The sequence below is a fragment of the Syzygium oleosum genome, unplaced genomic scaffold (assembly GCF_021117445.2).
Source record: "Syzygium oleosum isolate NSW1041296 unplaced genomic scaffold, Sole_v2.1 Sole_v2.07, whole genome shotgun sequence".
NCBI classification, from domain to species: Eukaryota; Viridiplantae; Streptophyta; class Magnoliopsida; order Myrtales; family Myrtaceae; genus Syzygium; species Syzygium oleosum.
The window spans coordinates 10,246,444-10,257,698 of record NW_026607491.1 but is presented as its reverse complement, the minus strand read 5'-3'; the positions used below and the strand labels follow the sequence as shown (position 1 = coordinate 10,257,698).

The following is an 11,255-nucleotide window of genomic DNA, read 5'->3' as shown; positions in this document are numbered from 1 at the left end:
AAATACAAATGGTGTTTGGTAAAAATATTTTGTAAAGCTACTTTGGCCAAAATATAGTGTTTGGTGAATTTTTTTTGCAAATGGACTTTGGAAATAAAAAAACCTAACTTATTACCCTTCGCCGGAGCCGGCGCTGGCGAGCCAGATCTGGCGCTGGTGGCCGTCGCCTGAGGTCGGGCGACCCTCGGCGAGGGTCGTGGGACCCAAGCGGCTGCCTGAGTCGCGCGACTTAGGCGGCCGGCGCCTGGGTCGCGCGACACAGGCGGCCGTCGCCTGAGGTCGCGCGACCCAGGCGACGGCTTGGGTCGAGCGACCCCAGCGACGGCGTTGCCTGGGCGATCGCCCGACCCCACGCCGGCCCTTCTCCCTTGCCGGCCACCCTCGCCGAAGAAGAACAGCAGCTTCAAACCCTAACTTAAAAAAAAAAAAAGGAGTGAACAGCAACATTCGTGGAATGTTAGCATGTGGTCAATGCTAGGTCAAATGCTGAACCAAACACTCCAGCATTTTGAGAAGGAGCTTTCGAGGCTCAAAGCCCCTTCCCAAAGCTGAACCAAACACCCCCTTAGTCTAATATTATGCTAACGGTTGTCTCTGACGCATACCAAACCAGAGCCTGCACTAAGAATCCACTTTTCAGTATCAGAAAATTCTATAGAAGATACAAAGGGATGTGATCACGAATCAATCAGTGTCTTTTTCCAAACTGAGGATACATCAGCCATCTTAGAAAGCTTCCTTTTCGCGTTCTAATTGGGTCTTTATTCCTCTTGCGGATCCATTCCTGACTCCCGTGACGCTAAATTTAAAAATGTCAGGATTTACATTGGACAATGATACTGTGTAGTTTTAAATACACTCGCAGGACGTAGAGAATTGATCATCCTGAGCAAGCACATCTTCGTTGCTTCCGACCACTTGCAAGAGACACTACACCGATTTCTTCGCAGATCATCATACAGAAGAAACTCAGGCTGTGGATTAAATATGAAAAACCAATTTCAGGGTCTTGTCATTGGAATCCCTGTCCTGTCCCTGGACGCATCTGTGTCAGAATGCAAACACGGACCAGTGAATAACTGACAACACCTCAATGGCTATTTTAGGAAGACAGACAATGCATGTTTCTGTTGTCGGCTAAGTTCGTACGTAAGAAATTGAAATCAAATGTTAGGAAAACTAACCTGAAAGCAGTACAAATAAATGAACAGAATGTTGATCCGAGCCCAACAAAGCCGGCCGGCCGGACGGACGGGCGGCGGCGCACGCGCGGGGGGGAACAGACCTAGCTTGGCGTAGGTCCTCTCCCTTCCACAAAAGTGGGGTACCCGTTGGAGCCCAAACCCATTTGTGAGGCTCAACTATTTGAACACATCTCCCATCTCTCTTCTATTCAATGTGGGACACTTTCATCCACACACTTTTCATTCAATTCTATGGGATTTGGATGCTAAAATCCCAACAGTTTCTCCTCCATGCATTTTTGTCCAACTCATGGTTTTTGAAATCTAAACAGCCCTTCAAAAGAAGCATTTTGAATAGAAGGTACGGAATACACCAAGCCTATATAAATTCAAGCGGCGCCTAAATATTATTTATTAATTCGTGGACAAATCTATAGAGAAGTTCTTGCAATTTAGCTGCCGAAAATACGTGAAAATTTGTTGCCATGCATGCCTCCCATTTCAATGATGATTGTTTGAATTCCTTTTTCCACGAAGTGACCTAGTAAATCTTTGTACAATCTTTCATCCTTTATCGATCGAATCCTCATACTGTGTTGAAAACTTAAAGAGCAAGCGTTTGATCAACATGTCTCACCAGGGAAAAAGTTTTTGGTCAACCTCTATGTGATGGAGCTGATAAGGCTATGATTCAGTTCTCCCTAGTCTTTCCCACAAACATTTAGATCCTGCATCCTGATGGGACTCTGAGATCTGGAATAGAAAAAGCAGGAGAAGCAACTTTTATCTGTGAATGGCCTTTGGCTTTTTGCACACTCATGTACAGCTAAGGAAGAGGGCAAAAGCTTTGCCATGAAGATTCAGTTCCACAAACAAATTGCACTTCAACCTATTCAAAACTTTTCCTTTGTGATGATTCTCCCTTTGTTCTTTTGCTCTTTCTTTTTTCTTTATTTTTTTTAATTGAGGTCGATCGATTAGCTAACTTTTGACTTTCTTCGGTCAGCGGTCTTGTTACTTCTTATTAAAGACATTGATTTTGGAAAAGAATCTCTGGACCAATTAGCCCAAGGACCAAGAAGCAAAAGAGAAGCAATTTGTCCAAGGACCAAGTTCAAATGTGATATCTAATCCAAATAATCTGTCCTAAATTACAAACTGGACATAAAAACATAAAGAAATCAACCCTTCAATAGAAAAATCTTAGTGCAGCAAGGAGGGGACAGTGTCAAGAACCTACCCACAAATGAAGGGCCAGTAAGGATGTAAACAACTTATTAAACATGAGCAGCACATTTCAACACAGAATATAACAGTCAATTCTCCAATTATTACAGCTAATACATATGCAGTATTATATTATCCTTTCAGTGTATGCAATCGATCCATAATGATTGGCGATTGATACGAAGAAGTTTTTTTTTTGGGTCGTGCAGATTCCAATTTTTTGTCAAAATTCCTAATTGCTCGGACGGTTGCTTAGTCTAATATTATCCTCACAGTTGTCTGTGGGGCAAAACAAACCAGAACCTACATCAGGAATCCACTTTTTAGTATCAGAAAATTCTAAAGAATGCACAAAAGGATGTGATCATGAATCAATCACAGTGCATTTTTTTTTCAAAAAGCGATGACACATCAGCCATCTTAGAAAGCTTCTTTTACGCGTCCTCTTCTGCTCCTTTATTCCTTGCTGATCCGTTCCTGACTCACACGACACTAAATTGAAACAGTGTCAGGATTCAGCATTTCCCTTGGACATTATCCCTTTAAATACATTCCCAGGACTCAGAGGATTGATCATACTGGGTAAGCTCTTCTTCCTTGTTTCCAACACCTTTTGAGAGATACTACACAGTTTATCATCAGACCATCAAATATGAAAAACCAACTCCAGGGTCATGTAATTGGAGTTCCTTTCCTGTCCTTAGAGGCACCTTCATCGGAGAATTCTTATCAATGCAATGAAATGTTCTGTCCATTCGATGGATCATCCCGAAAGTTGAAAAAAAGTGGGTGCTCATATCAAAGCAGCTGTCCTTTTCCAACATTCATTTAATTCGAAGCATCGATCTGAACTCTGACCTGTCTGGTTCCGACATTGCAGATAAGGTGAATTTGGTGCTTCATAGGATGAACAAGCTTGGGAAGAAAGCAGATATTCTTGCACATGGCGTTCGAGAACATGGTACTAACAATTCTTTTCTTATGACCACAATTTTGGGTATTCACGTAATAGGTATAGGTGCTTCTAGAATTCAAGGCCCTTTATTTTGGAGGATCAATAAACATTACATCTTTTGAGGTTAATTTAGTGGAAAAATGTTCATATGACATATGTGCTAAACTGCTTTTCACATAGTTTTGTTGCGGAACTGCAGTGAGACTGAGTCCCGAGATTACGAAAACAGTGAAAGGAAAGTTGAGAATGGGCGCGAGAGTTCTTCAACTTGGAGGAATGGATAAGGTGTTCATGGACTTATTTAATGTCGGAGATGGCGAAAGGCTAATGAAGACCTTCCAATGCTATTTGTCGACTTCAATCGGTCCTATAGGAGGTCTCCTCTTTATCTCCACCGAGAGAGTGGCCTTTTGCAGCGAGAGATGTATAAAACTGGTTTCTCCGGATGGAGAAACAACCAAAGTCCATTACAAGGTAAATTCGCTCATGTTGTAAAATCACTATATTTCTGTCAATAATCTATTTGCCAGTCTCTGTTGCTATGTTGAATCGCATTGTAATCGCCTTTTTGAATATCTATTCCAGGTGATGATCCCCATTAGAAAGATAAAGATGGCAAATGAGACAGAGAACGTGGAGAAGCCATCGCAGAAGTACATACAGATTGTAACTGTAGATAATTTCGATTTCTGGTTCATGGGATTCTTGAACTATCAGAAAACACTCGAGCATCTTCGGCGGGCAATTTCTCAAGCATAGGTGGTTCAAGTCGATTTGAATCGTCCGAAAAAGACATTCTTTTTGACCTTTTAATCCTTCTGTGTCAGATATATGTACAACTAGGATATGTCAACATTGTAAAAAAGTTGTCAATGAGGAAATGCTGTTAAATCCAATATCCTCTCTTTAGCAGCTTTCCAAGACAACATTCTCATCGGAGTAGTGGCTGCGGAAAAAATTGATCGGCGGTATAAACTTGCGAAACTATCTTGATTAGCCACCCGACAAGATGGTATCTTTCTTTTATTCTGGGGTCATTCCATTTTGCTCTGTCGTCATCTGTTGCTGAATTGTCAGATAGTACAAAAGCATTAAACATAGAATTTTTTGCCGTCCTAGCTCTTATCTGTCCGGCTTTAACTGGATGACCGTTTGCCGTCCTGACTCTCTCGTATGCAGCTTCAAGTGATTGTAATTAAAATGGTAACTGAAAAAGGACAGGATCACGAAGAAGATCCTATTCTGAATCAGATAAAACAGCAGCATCCAACATCCATCCAAGAAAGTTTCAGGCATGCGATCAAGCTTCTTCCTCTCTTCTTGATGATCCATTCACGAATCGTCAAGCAAAAACTTGAGATTGCGTGTCAACTCCTCCAAATGTTTAAGTTAACCCTCCGGATGCAGCCGCCATGGGACGGGACTGAGAAATATCATATGAGTACCGTAGCAACCATCCAAGATAGTAGACACAAGGCTGGTTTTAATACAAGACATAAGAAGAGAACCTTATGCCGCAGACAAAAGATGAAAACAGAAGCTGCCTTAGGGATCATTGGTACTGATTAGTATCGTACCGGGTAACACATTCTGCTTCTTTGTGCTTGAAAGCAAACACACCGGTTGCTGTGACCGGCACTTTTCAAGTAAAGCAAGTAATTTCTTTTATGGGTTATTTGATAACTCACTTGAGATATTGTCTGCTTTGACCTATCTCATACCGAGTTTTACAGTTTTATCACCCGTTCTGGTGAGCACGCATAATATTAGAGTTACAATGAGTGGTTGCGTCAAAAGGCACGTCTTTTAAGTTAATTCAAGTTTCACATATATAATTGCGAAATGTTCTCACCCGTTTGATATTCAATTCGACTTATTCTTATCTCATTTGTCATCCTAAAAGTCGGGATCCGCTCCTTGTCCAAACCCTCTTACCCTCGTGATTGCCCTCCATCCTCATCGAACTTGGTACATGTCGATAAACTTAGTAATCTCTATATAGTTTTTGCCGAAACGGTACTCAATCAGGAATTGGCAGAAGAAAAATATTAGGACCATCCCAATCAATTTTGACAATGCCAAACATCAGCAGACAAAATTAATAAGGGAGGAGACTCTTTAGTTAACTTGATCGCAACGTCAACTTTTTGAACTTATCATTCATCGACGTCTTTGGATTTACGCCTAATTTATTTCACTAATAAAAAATCTCATATAATTTTGAATTAATAAGATGCACATCAAGGACAAGGACTGCTTTTTCACCTTTTTCCCAACCCCAAAAATGGAAAAAAAAGGGAGGACAAAGTACTTGGCTGCTGGCAGGTCTGTTTCTATCTTTGAAAAGAAATTTTGATTTCAATTATCTGATGCTTAATTCGAAGAAACCTCTTGATCCTACTTTCCATTTCATTTTATGGCATTATCTCTGCACTTATACATTTGATGTATTATCAATCCATTTCTAACCTTAATTTGGTCGATTTTTGCAGAAGGGGAAATTACATATCTTCTTTGCCATAAATTTCTACAATGGCTAATTTTGCCTTTAACCAAATGTAGAGCACAGCACAGCACAGCACAGTATAGCACTCAAGCTGTGGACAGGGTCAATCTTCTGTTCATACTTACAAAAAAAAAAGATTACCCAAAAAATAAATTGAATCTCCAAAATTTTGTTCAAATTGGAGAGATGAATCTAGCCACAAATGCGTTTTGCCTCCCCCCTTTTCATTTAGACTATTACCCTTGCAGTTGCAGTACCGATTTACCGGGCAACCGCCCGCTTTTTTCTCTGCAGAACCACCATTATATCTTACATTTTTATCAGTGGCTAAAGTAATTACATAAGTTTCTAATATGAAGTTTTAGATATAACATATAGAATTTACAATATTACGTCGTTGTGCGCAACGCTTGCGTAAAGAACTAGTTTAAATTCACGTGAAACAAAATAGTCCCGACTTACCAATAAGAACTACTTAATTTTAAGTCGGGAACACATAAAGAATTTAATCGAAAGTGATAAGATTCGTTTTACTTCTGGAATTACGATTCTGTCCTTTGTTTATGTACCTCTAATAAAATCCTTTTTCTTTTCTCTATCTTCGGGAAATCATTATGGAAGAAATTGTAATGGTATCGCACACCGTCGCCCTGAATTTTAATTCGATTATGATCAATAAAGATATACGGCCTCACGTAGAATTTCAATTATTCACGTGAACTCCGATCTATCTCTATATAAGCGATCGTGGTTGGTAAATTTATTTCAATAAGCAAAGGGTAATTTCGGGGGTAACTTTGTAACTTCCTCACCGTCATTATATAAGAAGATTGGGATTATAAACCTTGAAAAGGAAGATTATCACCGAGGGAAAATTAGGATTTGTGATTTGGTAGTATCTGAAGAGATTCCAGTTGGCCCAATCCTTTTTACACATTTGCCCCTCGGCGAACGCCTGAATCTACCCTCGATCCCGTGAATGCTCGCGCTCCTAGCTCAAGGACATTTACGTCAATTCCTACCCACCTAACGTAATCTTCAGATCATTTAGCCGGGGATTCCGACTTTTGACTCACCCGAGTTGTTCATACTCTCTCTCTCGCTCTCGTTGAGTCTTGAACCTGTGGCGTTGCGTGTGGAATCAATCCATCCGAGTCACAGTTTCGAGGTGAGTTGTTGGTGCTCTTTCGATGGTTCTTTCTTTTGTTGTTTTTTTCTTCATTTGATTCGGACTGTTTTGGTTCAAATTTGTGCTTGTTGATCCTACGAGGCTGTCGAATTGTGCTTGGATTTCTTGTCGGTTTCGTGAATTCTGGGAATTTGGAGATGGGTCTTGTTCCTTGTTGGGTTGGTTGTATTTTTTTCTTTTGTTCAGATTTTGGGTCGGTTCTTTGTTTTGTTTTGTTTCGTTTGTTTGTTTTCAATTGATCGATCCAAGTTTTTCCTCTGAGAAATGGATGATGGGTTTGCTGAATTATGGAAGTTTTTTCGTTTTTGGGTTTTGAAATCCTATCAAAATCTTTTCTTTTTTCTCATTATGCTGTCTGGGATGGATTTTGCGCGCCGGACTGAGTCGAAAGTGAAGCCCAATCAAAATCTGTCACCTCACGGTGACTAGTGTGCGAGATCTTTTGCAATTTGTTCCTCAATCTTTTCCCGTGAGCGAGATAGATTAGTTGGTGGTATTCGTTTACTAATGTTGCAGTTCTGTTGCAGCAGAATGGCTGTTTCGGTGAAGCAGATGGCCCTGATTGTGGCCACTTTCGGTGTTCTGTCCTTCATCTTGGGAGTGATTGCTGAGAATAAGAAGGTGATTCATCCAGCATCTGATTGATTTTTTGTTTCCCTTGAATTGTTTATGTCTGGGGAAAATAACATGGATGGTTCTTGAACTTTTCTTCAATGTTCGATATAGTCTTGAACTTTTTTGCTTTCAATCTAGTCCTTGAACTTTCTAAAACACAATCAATGAAGTCCTTCCATTAAATTCTACCGTTTTCTAATGTGGCTGTGATTTTTCTGAACTTGATTGCCATGCTGGTGTCTATGTGGTTTACATCTGGTTTTTGTGTCATATCTCTCTCACTAATTTTGGCCAAAGAGAAAGGAAATAAGGAAGATTTGTTAATTTGGGGAGACGTGGCAGTTCACGTCATTATTTTGGCTTAATAAAAGATAACATGGCAGTCCACGTAAAAAAACTGCACATGACGTGGCGATATACTTAATGGAATGACTGCATTAAACTGATTTTTGAAAGTTTAGGGAATAGATTGAGCAAAAAAGAATTTCAAGGACCACATTGAATATTGAAGTAAATTTCGAGGACCAACCAACTCATTACCCCATCTATCTGTCGTTAGAGTAATTTTATGCTGCTTGAATGGTAGCTTATCTTGTCAGTTTGAGGTTCTGGATGTATTTACCTTCCGTGTTTTCGATTATGTTTAAGTTCAGAGATATGAATTTTCCAGATTTTGCACTATGAATAAAGGTTGATGTGTTTTTTTGTCTCCGTCTTTATGACATTGTCATGTTCATAGTTCTCGACATTGTTGATTTTGTCCTGTTCTTGGTGGACATTGGTTTATCATTTTATCTTCTTTTTAGATTCCTATTTCCCACTACTGTTATATTAATTTGGTTTTTTGTTGTCCTAATTTAAATAGGTACTTTAGTATAAATTATTGCGATAAGATTGGTTGCAATCATAAGATTTTTCCTTGTCTTAATTTGATAGAGATATAGGGGGTATGTGTTTGTTTTTATCCAGTCTGCTTGGTATCTGAAAGGATGTTTTACGTCAAGAAGGAAGTAATAGCTCTCAGACATCTTATAATCTCCGCATCCACAGTTTTAAACTTTTGCCTGGAATTCATACGTCAATTCACTTTCCTTTTTTTTTTCTTTCTAATTTTTATCTATGCTTCTTGTCGTCTATCTATCCACAGCCTGCAGCTGGAACTGTGATTACCGGTAAAGATGTTGTAATTTGCAAGTATCCATCTGACCCTACCGTTGCTCTTGGGTATCTGTCCTTTGCATTCCTTGTGTTGTGCACCGTGGCGGGCTACTGGTCTCTGTTTTACCCGTACAAGGGAAGGTCCGTCCCTCAATCAGCTTTTTTCCAGAATACTAGCTTCGTCGTCTTCTTCAACATTGCCTTGTAAGTAACTTTTTCCAGTATAATTTGCCTGCCTGTTCTTTTTAATGTTTCTTAATAGAACCACTTTGATTGAAACCGGGACACAATAGTACTGGGATAGGATAACACCTGCAGAGTGAAAACCTTTAACTCGGAAGTGGATTTCATTGTGCACACTGACCCTTATTCTGTAATTTGAGGACATGCCGAGGAAAGCGAGGGAAGTTGTAAATGAGGGTGCACAAATCTGCCTCCTATATCTTATAGCGGCTACCTTCTCTTATAGATGCTTCTGCTGTCGAGGCTAGTTGCTGTTCGAAACTACCATGTTATTGCCGCTGGTTTTAAATGTAATTTCATTTAAAAGAACAATTATGACCCGCTCTGTCTGAATCTCGGATTTGTGATTTACCCCATTCCAGTTCTTTATCAACTTCTTGCAATTTTTGGTGTTCACATGTAATGCTTCGTATGACTTGTGAATGTTCCATCAGTATGAGGATTTTGTTTATTTTTGGGGGCTCTCATAAGGGTGTTGTAAGTAGCAAAGGCATAGGCACTTGTTGAAGACTGATTTTACTCTATGGAATACTTAAAACATGAATTGAACACCAAGTTAGTTGACACGACCTTACTCCAAATATTGATCTAAATTTACTTTCTGTCAACCCATGTATTTTGTTCAGAAGTAGCAACGTATCTACTAGTGATATTTGGTCAACCAGTGGGCTCACAGATTCATTCATATTATCAGTTTCAATTCATTGCCTATTCCTTATAACGGTCAATTTTTACAAATCCACACAGGTTCGTGGGGGGGTTGGCAGCGGCTCTGCTGTTATGGCCGACAATTACTGAGCAACTGCACCAGGCGCACAATGTTCACAAGAACCTCAGCTACACATGCCCCACGGCCAAGACCGGTCTATTCGGTGGTGGAGCATTTCTGTCACTCGATTCGGCTCTCTTCTGGCTTGTTGCCCTTATGCTAGCGGACAACACCCGTGAGGATTTCTTTGACGAGGTTGATGGGCCCCGGAAGGATGTTGATCAAGGTCAGGTTCTCACAAACGAATATGAGGCGGATGGGCATATCAAGGGGGTTGCCTAGTAAGTGTGATCGGTTGGAAGGATTTGGCAAACATAAAAACTCTGTTATTCGCTTTAGGCCCTCTAGGGAGCCCACTAGGGATGCTGTAAATGTCAGTTGCTACTTAAGATATGGTCATCGAGCTCGGGACTGTTTTCTTATTTTTATAAAATGCTATGGGTTTAATGGTTATATAGAGCTTCATCTTTCTTGAAGTTATTTATCCCTTGAAATCGTGCGATTTTGCTGGACCGCTTTTCTTTTCTTAGGTTTGATCTGGACAGGGGCATACCCAAATGCGACGAGAGTCCTAGCACAGGCTAGAATGCCTTCTGCGTCTCTTGAGAGATGACCACCATCATTTGGCTTGCATGGTCAAAGCTTAGAGCTTGCCTTGATGCGCTCTCTCTCTCTCTCTCTCTCACTCACATGCGTGCTCGCACCATTTTATTTTTTCAAAACAGCCGGAGGGCTAAGAGGAAGAGAAGGATAATCACAGAAGGTTGCACATTCAACTGTTCGGCCAGCCCATGAATATTTTTTTGACCCTTTATGTAGTTATTAGCCATTTGATTTTCAGGATCTTAATCAACTCACACTCTGTTCCGTCAAAGTCATTTGATTTTGGGAACAACTGCTTCCGTTCATAAGACAATGGCAGCAGGAGTAGGACCAACCTATCATCTATGCCACGCACAAGCGTAACGTTGTCAACTGCTTCCCTTCGGCATACTAAGGTGGGATGGAAAAGTGCTATTCCTGTTTGTCCATGTCTATGAAGAAAAAGCACTTTACCTAGTCATATATATACTAAAAAGACCTAACGACTACGTTGATGAACCACTTCGCACTCTTCGAATTTGCTCTCTTTACCCGGTTTCTGCAATTGAGAAGCCAACTCTGCACAGACGAGAGGATCAGAAGAAGAAAGGCCAGCTTAGACTTTTATCAGATCTGGAACGATCTTTCCTGGGAAGAGACATTTGAAGAAAAAGAAAGGCTAACTACGGGGGGTGTTGGCTGTAATTTCTTATTCTTAACCATTCCCAATTTTGCATCTGAGCATGACCCTCAACGGCTTGAAATATCCCAACACAAACTTTGATGCATGTGGCTGCATCATGGAAACCTGGTGTTCTGTCTATACT

At 40.4% G+C, this 11,255-nt stretch overlaps 2 protein-coding genes across 3 annotated transcripts; both read left to right on the top strand.

Annotated features, from left to right (window-relative positions):
• Positions 1-2,969: 2,969 nt before the first annotated feature.
• Positions 2,970-4,469, top strand: LOC115673515 (GEM-like protein 4). The gene is made up of 4 exons (XM_030595746.2): positions 2,970-3,196; positions 3,292-3,372; positions 3,566-3,840; positions 3,952-4,469. The coding sequence occupies exons 1-4, from the start codon at positions 3,064-3,066 to the stop codon at positions 4,123-4,125; spliced, it is 663 nt and encodes a 220-aa protein (XP_030451606.1). The 5' UTR covers positions 2,970-3,063; the 3' UTR covers positions 4,126-4,469.
• A 2,415-nt stretch (positions 4,470-6,884) lies between these two features.
• Positions 6,885-10,299, top strand: LOC115671331 (uncharacterized). Of its 2 annotated transcripts, none has more exons than XM_030592878.2 (4): positions 6,885-7,040; positions 7,589-7,682; positions 8,824-9,038; positions 9,825-10,299. In XM_030592878.2, exons 2-4 carry the CDS (start codon positions 7,593-7,595, stop codon positions 10,126-10,128), a joined length of 609 nt encoding a protein of 202 aa, XP_030448738.1. In that variant the 5' UTR covers positions 6,885-7,040; positions 7,589-7,592; the 3' UTR covers positions 10,129-10,299. The 2 variants fall into 2 exon arrangements, with proteins under 2 accessions (XP_030448738.1, XP_030448746.1); XM_030592886.2 differs by having other exon boundaries at positions 6,888-7,040; positions 7,592-7,682.
• The last annotated feature ends 956 nt before the right edge of the window (positions 10,300-11,255 follow it).

Coding starts and splice junctions, on each gene's coding strand:
- LOC115673515 (XM_030595746.2), top strand. CDS start 3,064: ATGAAAAACCAACTCCAGGGTCATGTAATTGGAGTTCCTTTCCTGTCC. Junction 3,197..3,291: donor ATCCCGAAAGTTGAAAAAAA/GTGGGTGCTCAT, acceptor CCGACATTGCAG/ATAAGGTGAATTTGGTGCTT. Junction 3,841..3,951: donor CAACCAAAGTCCATTACAAG/GTAAATTCGCTC, acceptor TATCTATTCCAG/GTGATGATCCCCATTAGAAA.
- LOC115671331 (XM_030592878.2), top strand. CDS start 7,593: ATGGCTGTTTCGGTGAAGCAGATGGCCCTGATTGTGGCCACTTTCGGT. Junction 7,683..8,823: donor TGATTGCTGAGAATAAGAAG/GTGATTCATCCA, acceptor ATCTATCCACAG/CCTGCAGCTGGAACTGTGAT. Junction 9,039..9,824: donor GTCTTCTTCAACATTGCCTT/GTAAGTAACTTT, acceptor AAATCCACACAG/GTTCGTGGGGGGGTTGGCAG.